Source organism: Gossypium hirsutum, chromosome D06, assembly GCF_007990345.1.
Source record: "Gossypium hirsutum isolate 1008001.06 chromosome D06, Gossypium_hirsutum_v2.1, whole genome shotgun sequence".
NCBI classification, from domain to species: domain Eukaryota; kingdom Viridiplantae; phylum Streptophyta; class Magnoliopsida; order Malvales; family Malvaceae; genus Gossypium; species Gossypium hirsutum.
Window position 1 is genome coordinate 29,922,854 of NC_053442.1, and position 20,880 is coordinate 29,943,733.

The 20,880-nt window shown below is 34.1% G+C and overlaps 2 protein-coding genes across 2 annotated transcripts; both read right to left on the bottom strand.

Moving 5' to 3' along the window:
• Window positions 1–1,778: 1,778 nt before the first annotated feature.
• Window positions 1,779–5,422, bottom strand: LOC107956204 (angio-associated migratory cell protein). Its single transcript, XM_016891930.2, has 10 exons — window positions 5,179–5,422; window positions 5,002–5,085; window positions 4,313–4,432; window positions 3,968–4,110; window positions 3,733–3,880; window positions 3,535–3,618; window positions 3,108–3,223; window positions 2,930–3,009; window positions 2,391–2,481; window positions 1,779–2,259 (listed from the first exon to the last, which is right to left on the bottom strand). Exons 1-10 carry the CDS (start codon window positions 5,261–5,263, stop codon window positions 2,032–2,034), a joined length of 1,179 nt encoding a protein of 392 aa, XP_016747419.2. The 5' UTR covers window positions 5,264–5,422; the 3' UTR covers window positions 1,779–2,031.
• A 6,742-nt stretch (window positions 5,423–12,164) lies between these two features.
• Window positions 12,165–15,004, bottom strand: LOC121218344 (hydroxyproline O-galactosyltransferase HPGT2). Its single transcript, XM_041095468.1, has 7 exons — window positions 14,626–15,004; window positions 14,455–14,504; window positions 14,154–14,344; window positions 13,924–13,984; window positions 13,713–13,785; window positions 13,323–13,387; window positions 12,165–12,515 (listed from the first exon to the last, which is right to left on the bottom strand). The coding sequence occupies exons 1-7, from the start codon at window positions 14,761–14,763 to the stop codon at window positions 12,506–12,508; spliced, it is 588 nt and encodes a 195-aa protein (XP_040951402.1). The 5' UTR covers window positions 14,764–15,004; the 3' UTR covers window positions 12,165–12,505.
• Between the last annotated feature and the right edge of the window lie 5,876 nt (window positions 15,005–20,880).

Below are 20,880 nucleotides of genomic sequence, written 5' to 3' on the forward strand. Positions count from 1 at the left end.
CGCTTAAAATTCATTTAGTTAATACTTTGGTCCTTAGTTCAAATCGGGTCTATTTGTGACACTCCATACCCAGATTCGACGATCAGGTCGGGTGAGGGTGTTACAGCCGATGTTGAAGCACTAAAATTGGGTATCGCGACATCGGCTAGGTGTTGCAACACCGGAACCCAGTGTCACGACATCGGCTTCTACGTAGCCAAAAATTCCTGTGCACAACAATTATGATTTTTAAGACAATTAAGAGTCTTTTTTCAACCTAAAACCCTAACTGACATTATAATTGAAGGGACACTTTAGTCTTTTGGATTTTTACCTACTTTTTTTTGTCTATATAAACAACCTTATAGCCTCATTGGGAGGGGAGTCGACCTATGGATTCGCCCTAAGGAGCTGTCAAACAATCTTTTATTTTTAGTTTTTTGTTTTCTTATGTTCGCTTAATCGAAATCTTTTTATTCCAATGTGAAGACGATTGCGGACGGAAATTGTTCCAAAATTGTGCTTCAATTATTTATTAATGAGTATTCTCTTTTCCTTTAATCTTTTATTCCTTTATTTATATTTCGTTAACTTGATCAACTAACGATCGTATGAATATTGGGATAAATTCTTGTGTGTATTTTATATCTTGCATGATTTAGTATGGAACTAATTTATTGATTAAGTAATTATTTATTTAAAATTGAGTGTTTATTCAAGAGTACTTAGTATATTAGGGAGTGACGCCTCTAGTAGAATATCTAGACAGGTGAGACTGAGAGGGTATCCTGTCGAGTATAACTTGTGCCAAGCAGTGAGATTGAAAGGATTTTTGTATGCCTAGGAAGATACTGAAAAGGTGACTTAGGTGGTAACCAATAGTGAAGATGAGACCAGAAGGGTATTCTTAGTTAAGAGTGGTAAGTATCTCAATTGAGGATGATTAGCGAATTAATTGATAATTAGGGATTTAATCAATTATAGGTCGAGAACTCGCATCATTGACACTAGGAATAAGAAATTTCATTAGTTATTTTAGGTTAATTAATTTAATTAATATTTTAATTCTGCATCAACACTATTAATTCGTGACTCAATTATATTAATAATTATTTTCGATAATTAATTTAATAATAAGTTTCTCCAATCCGCAATCCATTGGGTATGATCCTTGGAATATTTCTTGGAGTATTTCATTGTAATACTTTACTATATTAAAATTGGTCCCATATACTTGCGACACTGCTGATTTATTATATATCTTTTTGCTGCAGTATTTTCAGTCCAGACGTTCACATGTCTGGTTGCGGTCACCGATATAAGCCAAAATTGACCGAAATAGGCTGAAACGTACCAGTTTAGGATCGAAATGGTACGTACTGACCAATGCGACCGGTACCAGTACGGTACCGACTACCATGAAATTCAAGATCCAATTGGCATAATGTATGTAAATTAAGAGCTAATTTTTTTTGGAATTAGAATAAAATTAACATAATGCATAATTGTTAAAGACTAATTTTATTATTATGCCGGTTAAAAAATAGTCAACGCCATATTCTCATTAATGGTTCATGAATGGGTGACCAAAAAAAATAATTTAAAACATAGGCAACCATTTATAATTTTCATAATTGAGCGGCAAAGAAAATTATCAATAATTGAGTAACCATCAATGCAATTTACCATAAATTTTATAAGTACTTTTGTAATTTAAATCAAATTTTTACCAGCAAAAAGCTTGTTCAAAACCGTACAAGACAGGTATTCGATTGTCCCATATTCGATTTCCAATTGAATTAACCCCAGTGAAAAGTTTGGATTTCACTTCATCCATATTAATATTACAAAATCATCGGGAGGGGTACATGAAAGAAGTTAAAAATATTCAGTCGGATGGAAAAGATGCAGCCATAGATGCAATACATTTGGGGGATAATTCTTTGTAAATGTTTACTGTCCAACTTAAAGAGAAATTACAGCAAAACAAGTATTTGGGTATACATGCTTCTAAGCAACTATACAATAAGTCACCACATGAGGGTCTCGGAACTAACAGAAATCTCGGATTGCAAATACACGAGCAGTGCCGTCCATGGAAACAGAAACAAGGAACTCCAGATTTGAAGATACAGCGAGAGATTGGATGGCATGTTCATGCCCTTTGAAGGTTTCGATGCATTCCCCGGAGAGACAATTCCATATGCATATTCTCCCATCACAACACCCAGTAGCCAAGAATTTAGATGCTCCAAGCCAAGCTAAGCATGTCACTCCTTCCTGCAAAGTTTGTTTGACCACATCATTACAAATTAAACTTAACCAAATTAACCACGTTTAACCATGAAGCTAACTTATGTTGACCAGTTATAATGAGTAAAATATTAGACAGGTTGAAATGATTCCAAAACCTCGTGGTTACATATGAAACGTGGTGATGAGTTTTGTAGATCCCAAATTGTAAGGTTTTGATCCATGCCACCGAAAACAGCCCAAGGAAAGCTGTCGCATATAATTTGAACATAAGATCAAATCAGTCATACAAAAACAAAGCCAGAAATGCAGTCTTCTATGGTAATATGACCATAGGTATCCCCAAGCTGTTCTAAACCCCACTAGGCAAACTTTAGAGTGCATTCCCTTGAGTGGCCTTGCTGAACTCATTTTAGAAGAATTCTTTTATTTCAACAATGAGCTTTGTCAGTTTGCTTAAAATCTTATGGGAAATATTTCTCAAGTTGGAAACCAAAACACTTGCTTTTCTTTCAATTTTCCAAGTAGGTTTAGGGAATTGATCAAACTGATTTGATATTGTTGTCGTTATAATATCAAGGATTCACCAAAACTCTTAAGAGAAATAATTATCTGATGAAAAATGGCAACTACATTCAAACTAGTGAAACAAGTATTGGATTAGCTGAGAGAGAGAGAGACAGCATCATATACATACTTTGGTGCAAACAAAACACATTCAATTGACTCTGGATTGCCATCAGTTGAACCTGTCTGAGAAGAGCAAGAACTAACAACCTGCATTTATGGCGATATTTGCAAGTTAGAGATATTCACAATGTGAATAGAGCCATCCTTCGAACTAAGAACTAATCGATCTCTTGTAGAAGCCATACCTTCCCAGTTGTGATATTCACAATGTGAACAGAGCCATCCTTAGAACCAGTAATAGCTAAAGTTGAATCAGAACTTATAGACAAGCACGTCAGTCCTTCTGTATGATATGGATGACCTAACGAGAAAAAAAATTACTATCAACAATTTAAAAGAGGACTGTGAAAATGAGAGCAAATAAAAAATATGAACTCTTTTACAAAAAAAAATGATATTTTTTTGTGAACATGTTCACTACGTTAGCTAGCTGTGACAGCTGAAGATTCCAATGCTACTATATTTGCGGTCAAACTGCATATCTCTTTAGCTCCTTGATTTCAATAGTATTTTCTCAAATCAATTAAGTTCATGGTCTTTTATATAACCTTATAATCAGGTTAGGTCTGAAACATCAATTAGGACATTTAAAATACGATTTCAGTTGAATACCTCTTACAACATGAATGCTTTCACCACTTCTTGGATTCCAGATCCTCAATGTAGCATCTTCAGAACCAGTACATATTGTTTTGCCTAGTTAAATCACATATATACTTATCAGATTTGCTCAAACAGAAAGCAAGATGCAAAAACAGAAAAGGAAGAGCAAAACAAATGACCTAATAGTAGAGAATGAAAAGTTAATACCATCAGGGGTAAAATCACCACAGGTCACAATGGCATCATGGCCTGAGAATACATTAAGACAGTTCCCATTATCAGCATTCCACATCCAAGCAGTGCAATCCTCAGATCCGGCTAAGATCAGATGACCTTTTGGGTGCCACCTAATCCACTATCAGGCAACAAGTCCATCATTAATTTTCCAAAGAAAACATATAATATTAAGAGTAGTTAGCATCCAAGTATTATGTAGTTTTACCTCAATGCCACCTCCAGGACCCTCAAGTGTGCGTTTGAAATTTCCAAAGGTATCCCAAACTTTAACAAGTCCGTCAAAACCTCCAGATGCAAGTAGTTGTCCATCACTGCTAAAGGCTAAAGTAGAGACTGAATCGGTATGGCCTGCACAGGCGTTGCATTTACAAGAGGTTTAGTAGAAGCATAAGAAATGAAGAATGTTAGAAAAGTCAAAGGGATGTGTGTGTCACATCCACTTTGGCAAAATGCAAAAGTAAAATTGGCTTCAATAAATCACTGAAGAGAAAAACTTGTACTGCAAAAAGAGAGTGAACTGTCTAGATGTTGTATTGTATCATGGCCATACCTTGGAGCTCAGAAGCCCAATCAGCATGACCTATCTTCCAAAGGAACCCCTTATCATCTCCACCCCCAGTAGCCACTAACACTGGATCTGTTGGGCTACAGGCAACTGCATAAAGTTCACCTGGAAAAACATTCATTGCATTAAGATTCTGTACAAATTCTGGTGAGTTTTCTCTCTAAATTCTTTTAGACGCATAGAGGATGACTTTCATAAGGATTTTGTTTTTCTTACAAACTTTCGTAATGATGCTTGATGTTCATCTATTGTGAAAAATAGCCTTCATGAAGGAAGCTAGTAGTAAAGAGTAAATTGAGATAGAATAAACATTACAATAATCTGATGGGACAACCCTTTCTAAATATTCTAGTTCCCATTTCTATATTGATGGAATAATTTCGTAAACAATTCTAAGATCTATTTTCCCCTTTAAGGAAACACAGATTAGTTTTGACATTTGAGCTGGTAATCAAAGCAAGTTTCTCTCAAGAAAAATAGTATGGCAAATTAAAATTCAACAAACATCAATGATTATTTTCAGGAACTAATATCGAATTTCAAATTAAACTTAAAATCCAGATAAATCAAGGTCTGAACAATAAAGTTAAGCCGTTTGAAGCTACCACGAAATCTAATCCCAGCTTTGAACATGAAAACACAAAACAACAACTAAAAAAAGAAATTGTTAATACCCGTATGGCCAGTGAATATGTGAATAGAATCATCTGGATCCTCAATATTTTCAATATCATCCTCATCGTCAGCATCAGGAAGATCTGAATAAACCCACGCACAGAAAGAAAAATACAAATAATATTAAAAGAATATAGTAACAAAGGAAACGTAAATTTAGATAGAGAGACCGAAACCTTCTTCGTCGACATCAACTTCGTGGATTATGTCGGATTCATCAAAGAATACCTGGCCCTGCTCCTCGTCATCCTGGGCTGGCATGTTCTTATTTTTTTTCTTGGGTTTTGTGTTGAAGCAGCTGTGAGAGTAGAGGTTAATAAGGGTTTTTAAAGGTGTCTCACCATGAATATATGTTTCGGTCGTAGTCTTGATGCGTCTGAACTCTGAGTTGGATTTGACTTGTGAACCCAAACTTTGACTCGCCTCACTAAACATCTATACTATATTTAATCATATATGAGGGTCAAAAAGAAAATTTTAAATAACAAATTTAATTGACAGTTATAAAAAATGTTGACTCAATTGAGTTTTTAATGATTCAAAAAATATTAATTAGTTTTATTAATTAATAAAAATTAGCAGTTGATTGATTTGATAGTTAATTTTCATGATTAACAAAATTACTAAAAATTATCTCGTGCGAGTACTAATAAAATTAATTTTTTCAAAAAATAATTAAAAAAATAATAATTAGAATGTACATATAAATAAATTTGAACAACATTGTTTAGATTCATTTTGGATAAATAAAAAAAACTTTAAAAAAATTGTAAAAGAGTTATTGAAAATTATATAAATATTTAAATATGCAAAAACTCAAAAAAGTATTATTCATTAAAATTTTCTAATATATATATATATGTTTAAATAGACAACGTTAGTTTGAGAGAAAAGGTGTTCTCATATTCTCCATCTTTGCCGTCCAAGTTAGGAAGAAAAAAAAATGCTTATTCCATAGCCATTTTCGGTCAAAAATTCTCAAGGTAAAAATGTAAATTTTCATTTAATTTGTGTGAATTTATGATTTTGTCAACCTAGCATATTGTACCCATGTGTTAAAATTTCAAATTGTTATGTTAAATCTAAATTGCCATTAAAGAGTTGTTAACTTGAAAATAATGGAGGTTTAAATGTTTAGCTTAGATTTTGTTAAAATTGTATCAAAAGATAGTCAAAGTAGCTTAGTTTTAAAGGTATAGCTATATAGTTAATTTTTTATATTGGGGACTAATTTCAATAAAGTGAAAACTTTAGAAAATAATGTTATAATTGAAAGTTTGGGTCCTTTATGAAAGAATGTGAAATTAGATTTTTATTTGATACTAAATATTGAAAAATATGAGTATTCCGGATATACGGACTAAAACTACATTATATTAAATTGTTGTGTTTTCCTATGTTTATGTGAAACTGGTATTATTTCTATATCGAATTTATTGTATGTAGTTAAGGATGACGTCGGGTCATCTTGAGATAAAGGAAAGGTGAAGGTCGTATACGAGTAGCCTATTTTGGCTTTTACTTTCATGATTTGAGTTTAATATATATATGTATGACTTGTTACAACTATCATGCATAAGTTAATGATCATACTTGTCAGGTTAATGGTAAGTATAAAATAGTAGGTAACTTGTGAAAAATGTGATGATACTAAATATGATGATATGGATATGATGAATAATATAAAAAACATGTTAATATAATAAGATGATATGAAATGACATGAAATTTATTTGAGCATGATGTGAATTTATTAGGTACTAAATTATGTATGTGAACTATATATGTTTGAAACTTTGATACCCTATTAAAAGTCTTGGATATAGTCGAGTATAGTTGGCATGCCATAGGATTAGTGTACGGGATTGTACTTCGATTTATACTGATGAGGCACGAGGCGCATATTATACTTTGGACGTACCAAAGAGGTGTTAAGAACATTTATATATTTACGTCAGTTTATACTGATGAGGTGTGGAGCGCATTATACTTCACATGTATCGATGAGGCACTGAGTGTCAAATATATTGGTGTGATGGTTCAATGATTCGTGTATCCATCTTGAGTCTGTGTCCGATTAATAGGAATATGAAACATTACTTATTGACATTGTATATTGAATGTTAAAGGTAAATTCTAAAATTGTATATTAAAGTTAAAGCAAAGAAAGATAGCATGTGAAAGACCATGCGATTCAATAAATATGAGCCTTAAGGACTGATATGGTTATAAAACGAATCAGTAGATTAGAGAATGTAACGAGAAAGTGAAATGGTCCTTGTGATATGCTTTAATATACATGTAATTGAGATATAATGGTAAAGAGGTTAAATGTTAGTATATGACATGTTAAATAGCATAAAGCATGTTGGATATAATAGTAGTTGGATTTCATATTAAATTTATTTGTTATTTTGCTTATATTTGGTTATTACTTTAAATCATGTTAGCACCATTGAGCATTATTGCTCAGTGTACGATTTTGTTTATTTTCATGCATAGGTAATGTTAGATCTTGAGGACTCGAGGTGTATGACAGCATCCAGGGCTCAATTATCGACCTAGCAAAGTTTGTACAGTTTTTGATATGCTTGTAGCAAGTGACATGTACCTAGTGTCATGTATTGACCTTTATGTTCATCTTGTTATTTTGGTTCTTTTTGTTGAAAAGTTTTTATTTTGAATGTGACCATATATTTTTAGTGGTATGTATATGTATTAATCTAGTGATAAGATGGTATGCTTTCTCATTTTGGTTATTTTATGCTATGATTGAGATATTGCTTGCATGCCTAGTAAATGAGTATGATAAATGAATCTAGTATGAATATGTATGTTCTTGTGATAATGTATTTATAGATGTTTAGATATGCCAAGGATGCTATTTGGAATTTTTGTATAATGCCCATAATGTGATGGGATGATTTTTTGGGTCACTTTGGACCAAATGGAATTGATGCTTCGTAATCTTGTAAGAAATGATACAATCTTGAGCAAATTGTCTCCATGGGCATGACATTTCCTTGCTAAGGTCACAACATCAAGCTATTGTTTCCAAGGTTGTGACATTCATTGGTAAAGTCACGACAACAAAATTTAATTGTATTTAGTGTCATGAGATGCATTCTTCAATGTCGTAACACGATCCCTACTTTAGCTATTTTTGCATTTTGATCCCTCATTTGTTATCAGCGATTCATGAGAGCTTTCATAAGGTTACTTATAAATCAAATTTGAATTAATAACACTTTTAAAAGTTTAAAATCTCATTTACTTATTTGAGCTCATGATTAAACTTAATTTGTTCATATGATTCTTCTTTTAGATGTTGAAATGAGATCGTAGTTGCTTCAGCAACGAATGTGATGTCTCACATCTTGAATTTGACGATTGCTTGAGTGTAAGGTGTTACATTTAGTGGTATCAGGTCTACAAGTTTAGTTAATTCTCGAACTAAATCAAGCCTTATATTGAGTTTACAGGTATATGCCAAAGTCAAGTCGAGTCTACGCTGAGAACTGGATGTTGAATTATTTCTTGTTTGTGTTTTTAGCTTGAAAATTTTTGATGAATCAAGAAATGATGTTAAAGATTAGATTAGTAGCAAAGAACACTTCGTTGAGGGCAAAAATTAAGATAAGGTCAGGGCACATAGTAATGATCAAGCCAGTGCTCGACTAAGAGAAAGCTTGGAATCAACACTCCGCATCTCTTTATCAAATGTGCGTGGGTCATCATCTTCCTATTTGGCAAACTCAATGTTTAGAAAACTTCCTCTAGATTGGAAGAACTTAGGCCTATGAGAGACCCTCCCACTACGAGAAAGCTCCCTATGCTGCTGATCGTTTGTAGGTCTACTGTTAGGAGTTAGTTTGGGAACCGTTAGTGTAGGGCTTTGAGTATTTTTTGAAAGTTTCTCAAGTACTTCTTTACTTCGAGGTTTAAATTCATTCATGAAAATTTCTTCAAGAAAGGTAGCATGAGTGGACACTATTGCTATTTGCTCTTTTGGGGTTAGAAAACAAACAACCCTTTGTTCCTTTAACAGATCCCACAAACATGCACAATTCTATCCGTGAATCCAAATTCCTCGCATCTTTATCCAATACATGGACTGGGCATCCCCAAATCCTTAAATGATTTAGACTTGGCTTCCTGTCATGCCACAATTCATATGGAGTTTCAGATGTAGCCTTAGCTGGTACATTATTTAGAATATAGCAAGCCATTTACATGGCATATCCCTAAAAGGAAATAGGCAGCTTTAAATAACTTAACATTGATCAAACCATGTTTAACAAAGTTTGATTTCTTCTTTCTGCCATGCCATTTTGTTATGGAGTTCCCAACGCAGTTAATTGGGATAATATCCCATTCTCTATAAGCCAACCTAAAAACTCATCCGATAAATATTCCACACCTTGATCAGACTTAAGTTTCTTTATGGGTAAACCTAATTTTTTTTCCACTTCCACAGAAAACTCTTTGAATTTATCAAAGGTTTCAATTTTGCAGTGTATTAGGTTCACATACCCATATTTGGAACAATCATTAATAAAAGTTATGTAATAATCATAACCACCTCTTGAACTGACGTTCATGAGGCCACAAATGTCAGTTTACACAAGTTTTAAGCTTTCACGACCCTCGTTCCTCGTTCCTTTTTCATTAAAAGATCACTTAGTCATCTTGCCTTCAAATTAAGATTCATATTGTGAAAGATCAACTTCTTTAAGCGAGCCTAAAGTGCCATCTTTCACAAGTCTAGTTGTAACACCCTTACATGACTCGTTCGTTGGATTCGAGTATAGGGCATCACAACTGAACCAATTTCATGTAAAAGATTCAAACACATTATTCTACAATCAAACTATATTACTTATTTATAATATAAAATTACATCGAGACAAAGCTATCTCAATTCTGGACTCTAAGGGAACTTCATAAATACAAAACAATCACTTACATGGAAAAGTTTCTTAAGGTATTCCCTTTCCTATGTGCATGAAACAACACTATAGCATCCCTTGATCCAACACGGTCTGGCTTGGTCCCTCTTTAAGTTCCTTAATCCGCAGTTCCTGCACCTATAGATTAAACCCCTGTAAGTTCGGATGAACATTATGAGTTTCTTTTTTACGCGAGAATAGACCCTATCTTACAGAGGTTTAAATAAAAAAACTAAACACAAATAACTCCTTGATAGTGCGAGTGAATTCTCTTAAACCCATAATGGCTCTGAATTATTCCCAATCTTATTCATTTGTTGATAGTTTGTTAAGTGAAATGCCCCTGGGCAATCCTATCGACCTACGATTAATTTTGTCAGATTTCTTCAAATGATTCACTATTTCCAAGAACTCTGTCCTTCCTTTACTTAATTTCTTCTTTCCACAATGTCCTTATAAGGTAGTCCTACAGTCTACCCTTCTAAATGCCATTGGGTCTCTCCCTCTCGGTAATCTTTCAAAATTTATTTAGTCCATGGCAGACTTCTTCTCTTACCCTAGTTTCGAATGACTTACTGTCATCCCATCATTTGGGATAATTAGTGAATACCCCATCACTTTAGAGGATTAAGTCCCTCTTAGAACAAATAGCGGTTGAATTACTTCCTTGTAATTCACGTTGTTCGAGATACCGTGCTCAAAAGTGTGACATATCCGTCTATTATAGGCTGTTTTAGCCATCAGTACCTCGCAGCTATCATTGGAGTGATTATTTGAGTTCACGATTTCTCTTTTATGTTGGTTCCCTACGGAACTAGCCATTTGATTGATACTTCCCCAATGGTTTTTCTTTTCAAAAAGAATAGTCTTGATAGACATATGCATCACCCAATATATCCTTCTTAGTCAATGGGTTCTTATTAACCCCTCTTTTCTTATTAACCAATCTGTGCAATTTACTTACCTTTCTAACTTATAGGGTTTTTCTGAATGCCTTATGGCGGATCTTTATCTAGTATCCTCGGGCAAACCCTTTTTCATTATCTTGTAAACTAGGTACTGCTAGTGCATCAACTCCCATGACTATTTCATGTTGGGTTACCCCCATTATGCCCTATTATCTTTCGCAACTACTACTCTAGCTGTCCTTTCTAACTTTCATTTCGTCCCTCATTCATCGGCGGATTCCTTCGACTCGTTTGCTAACCATTTCGCCTCATACTTCCACTCTCCTTTTTAATCCCCTTTCCTTTATTCGCAGGATTCTCCCATGATTTCTATCCTGGCTGACCACCCGTGTTTATTATCTTAGTAGACTACCCCGTGTTTAGTGTCTCGATAGACTTCACAAACTGCCATAGCTGAGTTATGGTATTGCTCGTCAGGTTTCATGTTTAGCATCCTGTCAAACTCCGTTGGTTGCCATAGTCGAGCTATGGTTTTACACCTTGTAACCCCCGTGTTTACTGTCCCCATGGACTATCCTATGTTTAGGGCACGTTTGGTTCGCTATTATGAAATAGAGTTGTAATAGAATAGAGTTTAATGGAATAAAGTTGTAATCAGTAATTCAATTGTTTGGTTGAATGGAATGGAATAGAACTGTAATGGTATTCTTGTGTTTGGTTGAATGGAATGATGTTGTAATAGTATAAGAAAAAAAAGCTAAAATGACCAGACTACCCTTAACAGATTTTTTAAAGTACATAATTATTGTTATTAAATTTTGCTAAGATTATTATTAAAATAATAAATAATTTAATTATGTTTTAATATAATTATTACTAAATATAATTAAATAAAAATAAAAATAAATAATTTAATAATATTCTTAATATAATTTTTATTAAAATCATAACATAATCTCATAGGATCATAGTTGCCAAAATTACAAATATTGATCCAAAAGCAATAATTATTCTCATTTTTATATATATAAAAAATATCAAACATTTATACACCAAAAAAACCCATGTTTTAACTTCTCTATGAGACTACCCTAGCCAACCAAAAATTTGTAGACCAAATTAAAAGCCATGCAAAATGGATTCCACCATAAAGTGTTAGAGACATGGGAGATATAAATTCCATTGGCAGCCAACCAAGTCATCACCAAAGTTAGACCAACCAATATGTATAAATGAACACTAACAAAACATAATAAATTGTAGTATAATTGATGCAGGCACACAAGGAGGAACATATGGGAGAATTGATTTTTAAAGTCTCAGCAGTGGATAAATATTTGAATTATTGAACAACAATGGTTTAATTTACACAAACATCCATGGAAAGTAATGACAAAAAGGGGTAAGTAGGAATTTTTCCACATGTTCCCCGGTTCTGTCGTGTTCAAATTTTCTTGGAGCTGAACATCATGTACAACATAAGACAATTTTTGTAGTGAGTATGCAGGGCATAATATGTGCCTAAAGATCTGTTTTTCCGGTGATTTCCTCATCCTTCGAGGCAGCATATTCATCTTCACTCAGTTTTTCATCACTTGACTTCACTTCTTCTACTCGTACAACATCTTTTAGGCTTGACATATTTCTCACAGTATTCTAGTACACAAAAAGAGTCATAACTTATAAGCATTCTAGGAATAAGAAAAAAATGCATCCTTAAAATGCCATTGCAAAAAGAAGACATGAAATGTATGCTACAGATCAATTAGAACCAAATTTTGAAAGTGCATTTGCCATAGCTTGATCTAATGTTTCCCTAGCCACAGTTTCTGTAATGTATAGAAAATTGACATCTAAAAAAATGGTATAAACTAACCGTATGCCTATTTTAGAGCCAAAAATAGAAGAAATAAACAATAAAAACTAAAAAGCTATCTCAACAAGATTAAAAAATGAGTAACAGGTAGTGCAAATGGGTCAAAGAACAAAAGATAAAGATATTAACTTCTTGTAATATAGAGAATGATGAAATTTTGCATATTAGAGAATACTCTACAGTGAAGACCTGGAAAAAGAACAAAAGATAAAGATATTAACTTCAGATGGCATGGTAATATGCAACATGCAAAGTTAATTTCATCTGATAACCAATAGAGGAAAAATTATTAATACATTATGTAAGTTGTATTATATGTGCAGTCAAAGATTTCCTTTCCCATCTTTCTAAAAAGAAGGGGGTTATACATTACGTACAACTATTTGATCCCAACCATCTTGAATGTTTGTGTCATAGAGGATATCAGAATTGCATACAATTAGTACTAGGAGAAGCATTGAATGTTTTAATTTAAGTAAAGAACACAACATTGAGCCAAAAATAAAAATAAATAGAGAAAAAACAATAGCACAACAAGTTTGCAGGTTAGATAGTATGCATTTACAGATGAAGGAAAAAAGAAAAACCTTTGGCACAAGAGGAGTGTTTTTGTCCTTCTGGATTTCAGCAACAACACCTTTAATCTCCATTCCTATGATACCCGTGAATGGTTAGCCCCAAAAACTCCCTTTAACACTAGCAAAACGAAACATAGCCTACAATGATATCTATACACAATTTTCATTACAAACACGAAATGCTATTGAACTTCAAACCCAAAACAAACAATAAAAAACCAAAATAAAAAATTAAACTTATGAAAAAAAAGCCCCAAATCAAGAGAAGAATCCAAACCAATGTCTTGCATCTAATTAAAGAAACCTTCTGATAAAGTCTTGCTATCATGAGGATATCTAAGCCTCAAAGAAAACGTTCAAAAATCAAATTTGCAATCATATTCAAATGCCACCACTTACAAGAATAAAGAAATCTTTCATCTTACTATTTTCCTCATCAATATGGCAATCCAAGCTATCTCCTCGATTAGCACTACCAATTTCAAAGTAGTTAATCCCATTAGTTCTCACCAGTTGCATAATAGCAAAGGAATGAAATTGGGCAAAGAAGAGAATCGATAATCCATATAAAAAAACATGAATGAAGTAAGGATTAAAGATTACGGAATACCTTCGACCAATCACAAATCGTATCACTACTCCTCTTTCCTCAAGTTTTTTTAAAGCATCACCTGGCAAAAACCATAATAATGCAGAGAAGACATGCTTTCTACAGTAAAGTATATGTTATACTGATGTAATAGCATCGTAGCAAAAAGACTAGTGAACACCAGAAATGAAAGTAAAAGCCAACGGAAAATCTAAATTAAAGCTTTAGAGTATAAGAAACTAGTAACTCACCTCTAGGCATCCAAGAACCTCTAAATGTATTTCGTTTCAAGTAACTACCAAATCCAGTATAAACTCCAATAATTGCTAGAAGCTTTCGTTGTGAATAAGACTCACTTTGTGGCAACTGGTGCTTGAGGTAGCCTTGACTCTTAGCTAATGTCAAATCCATCTCAACTTCTACAATCCTTCTTTCCAGATCCCTAAATATCAATTTAAATATTCCAAATGAGGGTTGAATAAAATCAGAAACAATCCAATTAGACCATAGAAAGTGTAAAAAGATGATAAGAATTAGAAATGAGAAATATACTTGCATCCTAAGACTATTAACTTATCTTCAATGGTAAGAACCTTTGGTTTCTAGCAATACAAAAACAGAAACATCAGAGGTAAAATAGACACATTATAGTTATTAAAATTTTATTTAATAGTAAACTACGTTTCCAGAATAATCTGATAAACATACACACAAAATTTTTACCAATAATAGAAACAGAAGAAATAGGATCAAACAAGGAGAATTTGTTTGGCTTCTGAGTCCTAACGAAAACATCGCAGAAAGAAACCTGTTTAATGTTCCTCTTAAGAAGATTAGCAAGCAATTTTCTGTTCTCTGCATCTTGCCACAACCTAATTTTCACCAAAATTTTGCAAAATAAACAAATCTAGCTTATCAAATTTGTTAGGTACGAAAATTGATAAAGGAAAAACAAAAAAAATGATCATTTTTCTTTTTTTTCTCCCTAAATATGATCTAGAAAAAAAAAGTCTCCAAGAAACTGGTGCATTGGAATTGAGAAATGAGAAGAAAAAATAGAGAAAAATAAAAAAAAATGAACCGTCTAGCAACGTAAAGCCAAGCGACGCAAGAAAAAAAAGCTATGACCAAAGAAGGGAGGAGATTTTTGTCTAAAATAAAAGAAAAGCTATTACGAGAGGCATTAAATAGGCATTTAGAACCTGACCCTCTGAATGGATATGCATTGTTTACGCATAATAGAGCCTGCACAGAATAGCGATTCGACGGTCAAATTTCAACCAAACAAATGTGTCCCTGTAGCGCGTGGAATAGGGACGGAATGGAATGGAATGGCCATTCCATCGAACCAAAAATGCCCTTAGTGTCTTAGCAGACTACCCCATGTTTATTGTCCAGATAGGCTCTCTATGATGTCATAGTGATACAGCCATGCCTCAAGTCCTACCTAGCTCGAACAAGGAACCTTTGGAGCTGCCTCAAGGTCCTATCACCCGATCACGAGCCAAACAATTCAAGGAGGCTGTTTCGGCCTTAGTAGATAAAGTTTGGGGTGAGATTTTGGTTGGACACATTGAAGAAGCTTGGACCAACCCGATGAGCATTCCGTACACTTTATTACGTGCTGAATTAAATTCCATTTCAGCTCAATGAGCTCGAATCAGCTCAATTTCAGCTCAAACACTTACGATTCAGCTCAATATCAATTAGACATTAATATAGTAGCTGAATAATTATTTTGAGTCAACTAAATTAGTTTATTACAGCTCAATTAATTTTAGTTGTTTGCTTGGTTTAAAATCTGGACAAATTTAATTATGCATGTTAATTGAGTTATTTTTACATGTTATTAGTTTGTCTTAATTTTTACAGCTTATTAATATGTTTTATGCATTTTTTTAATGTGTCAAATTTCATTACATGTTTTAATTATGTCCTAAGGCTGCCGAATTAAATGAGCAGATTTTTAGTGTCATTATTGCCGAATTAATGTGTTTAAGTTGTCAAGGTTTTATTCTTAATTATATTCAACTAAATATCACATTAATTTGAGTTCATTCATGTTTGTGTAGGTTGGCCGAATGTGGGGATTCATTTAGCAAGGTGCATGCATGTTGGGTTCATTGCACCTGGCGATACATGCATGAAATGTCATCAAATTGGTGAGCTGAATTTGACATTCCTATGTGACTATTCGGTCAAGGGAGCTAAAGTTTCCAACTCCAAAGCTGCCAATTAATCCTTTCACATTGCTGGATGCATTTTGGCTTTTCGGTTCCATATGTTCACACTCCATGACTCTTCAATGCTGAGTTTTCACACTTGAATTGGTTGCTCATTATCCTCTTAATTGCTGGTCACTTTTCAGCCAAAAGTTGCAATATAAATGAGCTAATTTATGCTCATTGGCCGAACCTAGCAATCCATGCACTATCCAAGTTTTTCCAAGTCCATTGTTCCATCTAGAAGATGACTATTGGAGCTTAATATTCAGCCGAATCTTGTTGGTTCAATTAAGTGGTTCATTTGCTTAATTTTTAAGGAATGTAAGTGACCGTTCGGTTAGTTTAGGTGCTGCTTATAAATAGCTGAATTTTTCACTTTGTAAAGGACTTTTGCCATTTTTGTTAATAAATTGCTGCCGAATTTGTGAGACATTTTCTCTCAAATTTCGTTAGAGACGCGTAAGACTTATCTAGCTTCTAGTGGCGTCTTCCTGAGTCTTTTTGAACTTATCACTCCCTAAACCCGAGTGTGGCGTTCACCCTAATACCTTTGGTTCATACTTTCTTAAGTATCGGGTCAAGGTTTACAAATTGCCATTCTGACTTTTTTTAGGTCCTATAAGTTTCGGGTCAACACTCCTCTTTAGTGTTGGTTCATTCTTGACCCTTTAGAGCCAAATTTAGTCTATTACGTACCAAAATTTCCATACCATTTCATACCAAACCCTATTACCATATCGTACCAAAATTAACATTATTTCTTAATTAAATCTAAACCGAACTTGACCAATCTACTATCATCTTTCTAACCTAAACCAATTCCATATCCATCTTTGATCGAACCTATTTGACTTCTCTGAATTCAATTACATTCCTTTTTTTCACTTGAATCGTTATTTCTTAATTTACTTCTTCGTTTACGATCGGGAACTAAACGACTCGGATTCAACACTAAACCGAGGTCGTATCACTTAGCTTATTCCAACTTTGGTCTTACACAATATAGCCCCATGTTTATTGTCCCAACAGACTACCAAAGGATGCCAGAGTGTGTTTCAGCTATTTTCTTAGTCCTATTTATCATTCTGGCGTGATTTCATATTATGTCATAGCGTCTTTCAGCTATGGTCTTACTCATTTTAGGGGTATAGCCAACAATCAGACCTATGGCCTAGCCATGATCTTTCTTATTTACTTTTGTCATTGCATTTCATCTATTCCTCCATTTCACCATTCCCAACCTGATGCTTGAACACTGCAGTCCCCTCCGCAAGGCCTGGAGCTTCACATATCACAATTTGCAGTCATCTATATCGTATGGTGGTGGCTAGCAGAAACACCTCTTTTTCTGATTTCTAACTTCGTGTAACCCTTCGATATTTCCTGTCATGTCTCACAATTATAACACACAAGCACATACATATAATCACGTTAACCGAGTAACATGGAACACACCAACTGATACATGCATCACATCCTAATTCATGCCATTCATACAATATTCCAAAAATAGGGTATAAAAACTCACCTAAAGTTTCTTTGCCTCCTCCTTTACTTAACTTTTTCGAATGTTAGAGCCTTCACACTTCTGGCAGCTAAGAATGGAAAATCCAAAAATCAAGCGTTAAACTTAGTATTTTAATTTTAAACTCAAGTATTTAGTAACATGCAGAGCCCCTAAAATGGTTCTAAAGACCCTTAACCTTGTTTCCTAAATCTTACGTACACCAAAGGACTTAGAACCTTACCAGCTCCTCTGGTTTCCTACTTTTTCGACTAGTTCCTCACGATCATCACTCCACTCAAAGCTTTCCATAAGCATCACTTCCCCAGATTAACCAAGGAAGATAATGAAGATGAGAGAATGAAATAGAATTAGGAGGAATCCACCTGAGGATTTATTTCTCAGCTATTTATAGCTCTTTCGTGTGGTTTTTAATCATATAATACCTACTTATTTGTAATCATTTTGTCCCCCCACTAAAGGACTCACTGGTTTTAATATAACTGAACTAGATTTGAAACTCAACTATGTCCAACTAGCCTCTATATATTTTTTTTCAGTAGAGATTGCCATTTTAGTGTCTTTCAATGTAATCCCTAAATGTTCCTAATTTCTGGTTTTGAAGGAAATCAGATGTGACAACTCTTCCACCATAAAAAAAATTCACCCTCAAAATTTCCTTCCATATTAGTTTCGGAGGCAGACTTAGAGGAATTCTTATTTTTTTTCTTACCGATTCTTTGGCTTGCTTATTTTTTTATGTATAACCATGTTATTCTTACTCTGCCCAATTTGTGGATCCCTTCTACACTTTACAGGTCATAGATGCCAACTCTTTGGTAGGTATCTAGCCCTTCTAGTGTTAGATACACTTAAATCTTTAGATTCTCTTCATACTTTTATTTCAGAAAACGCTCCAAGATGAACATCGCTTAACTGTTAACATTTTGATTTTAATTTTGGTGGGTAATCCATCCTTTCTGAATTAGTGTGTATGTGAACCTTGCCCATCTAATGGGTCTGTGATCTGTCGTAATTCAGTGTAGCAGATTAAACTAGTTTTCGTATTTAAGGAGCTTGACTACAAGCAATTTCGTTATGTTTTAGTTAAATTTTCTTAGTTTTATTTACATTCAATAAAATGTGCAAATTGAGTCTTTTATTGACCTTAGGGGCTGAATGAGGCCTAAGGGAGAGCTAACGCACTTTGTGAGTGTGCAGGGGACCTTTAGAAGGCATGCTAAACAAATGCTAGTCACTATGTCGCAACACGAGATTTGTGATGTCCCAACATATTTTACAGAATAGAGAAAGCTCAAGACTGATTTCCATGTCGCGACACATATTGAGGGTGTCACAACATGGCCCTGAAGATAACCAAAGAAGAGTATACTAAATACCATGTTGCGACATAGGTCCTGGTGTGTCGTGACATTGACTCTGTGATGGAAATTAAACATGAAGCAAGGGCGTGTTGGTCTACACAATCAAACTTAAAGCTCGAGAACGTCAGCTAACCTAGGGTTAAGGACGACGGCTACTGAGATTCTATAAATAGGCTCCTTTAGCACATATGATGGACACTATTCACTTAGCCTAGATTTTCTTTAGTAAATTTAGTTAAGTTTTTCTTTCATTTTTAGGTTTTAGAATTTATTTCAGTTGTTCTTCATTGTTTTCAAGAGATTTGAATTGTGGAAAGCATTCAAACTTTGTAGATTCCTTATTAATCTCAATACAATCAGGCTCTCTCGTATAATCTATACTATCAATTTAATTAGTATGCGTTCTCTTTATATTGATTCTATATTGTCTATGAAAACAATGATGAACTAATCCGTCTATGGGGGATTAGCGAGTGGAGGTATAAAGTATTAACTATTTTCTAGGGTTACTCAACAGATCAACTATTTAGGAAAGGAAGAACGTGAGACAAACCCTTGGCCTGGCAACCCCGTGAAGTTATCAATGTAGGAATTAATCCAAAATTGGTATGGCCCATCCGTGAACACCTTCACCCCAAGTCAGTCTGGACTATGAGGTCAGAAGATAAGTAGTCCTTGCTGACTCGTTATGTTAGTGGAAGATCGGAAGATCCTGCTAGAGTAGTGACTGTTTGATTGACGAGGAACCTGAAACGACAGAAGATGGGGATTACCAAAGCGAGCTAATCACCCATAATCAATATTTTAGTCATTCTCTTTTTCTTTCTCTTGAAATTTTATTTCTTTTATGATATTTTATTTTAGTATTATAAAAACCCTAAAAATCCTTTATTTTATGTTTTCGTACTATAACTAATTTAAACTACTAATTAGATCTTTTTAGCATTTAGATTAGAATTGACTTAACACTCGCCTCCCTTGGGGACGTTCCTCGAAGTACTCACCTACTCTGTTGTAAAAACTATATTGCAACTCGACCCATATACTTGTAGGTACTACCTCATATTTCTATATATTATTGCAGTATTCACACTGTGGACATTAGTACGTCCGGAGGTGATCAAGTTGTTGGCGCCATTACTAGGGAGGCAACGATACTAGTTTATTTTTTAATTTTTACACGTAAAATAATAATTAGGAAAATTTTAAGTTATAGATACAATTTTTTTTAATTATTACTACTAATATTTTCTTTCTGGGTTAGTGTATGCCTAGTAGTAGGGGTACACCTATTGTAGCAGTCACAGATCTAGAGAGAATAACTTGAAGAAATCATCGATAGTAACATCAACAACAACAACAAATGCAAGATTGACCACTACCTGCTGTAAGTAATGTACCACGTGAAAATCCACTGTTCGGTGATGCTAACGATAACGCCCTTGGAAATCCACCAGCACCACAACTACCCACAAACATACACATGGCTCAGACCTAAAGAACCTTAAGGGATTATGCCTTACCAAGTCTGGACATGGTTCAAGAAAGTATAACAAGGCTGAGAATTACAACTAATAATTTCGAGATTAAACCAACGATGATTCAGATGATTCAGAATAATCTATAATTTAGGGGTACAATGATAGAGGACCCTAATCAACATTTAAAATGATTCCTCCAACTTTGTGATACTTTTAAGTATAACGGGGTCACTGATGATATTGGTCGTCTTCGGTTGTTACCCTTCTATTTGATTGATAACGCCTTTTCTTGGTTAAACTCGCAGGTACTAGGGTTTATCAGGACATGGGATAAATTCACTGGAAAGTTCTTATAGAAGTTCTTCTCGATTAGTAAAGCAGTT

What these genes read in the sequence shown, in the direction of transcription:
- LOC107956204 (XM_016891930.2), bottom strand. Translation starts at nt 5,263, where the DNA reads ATGCCAGCCCAGGATGACGAGGAGCAGGGCCAGGTATTCTTTGATGAA. An exon ending in CATATTCACTGGCCATACGG is followed by an intron (nt 4,433 to 5,001) that starts GTATTAACAATT and finishes ATGTTTTTCCAG; the next exon opens with GTGAACTTTATGCAGTTGCC. An exon ending in GTCCTGGAGGTGGCATTGAG is followed by an intron (nt 3,881 to 3,967) that starts GTAAAACTACAT and finishes GTTGCCTGATAG; the next exon opens with TGGATTAGGTGGCACCCAAA.
- LOC121218344 (XM_041095468.1), bottom strand. Translation starts at nt 14,763, where the DNA reads ATGCAGAGAACAGAAAATTGCTTGCTAATCTTCTTAAGAGGAACATTA. An exon ending in TTAATAGTCTTAGGATGCAA is followed by an intron (nt 14,345 to 14,454) that starts GTATATTTCTCA and finishes ATTGATATTTAG; the next exon opens with GGATCTGGAAAGAAGGATTG. An exon ending in TGAAAGATTTCTTTATTCTT is followed by an intron (nt 13,388 to 13,712) that starts GTAAGTGGTGGC and finishes CGGGTATCATAG; the next exon opens with GAATGGAGATTAAAGGTGTT.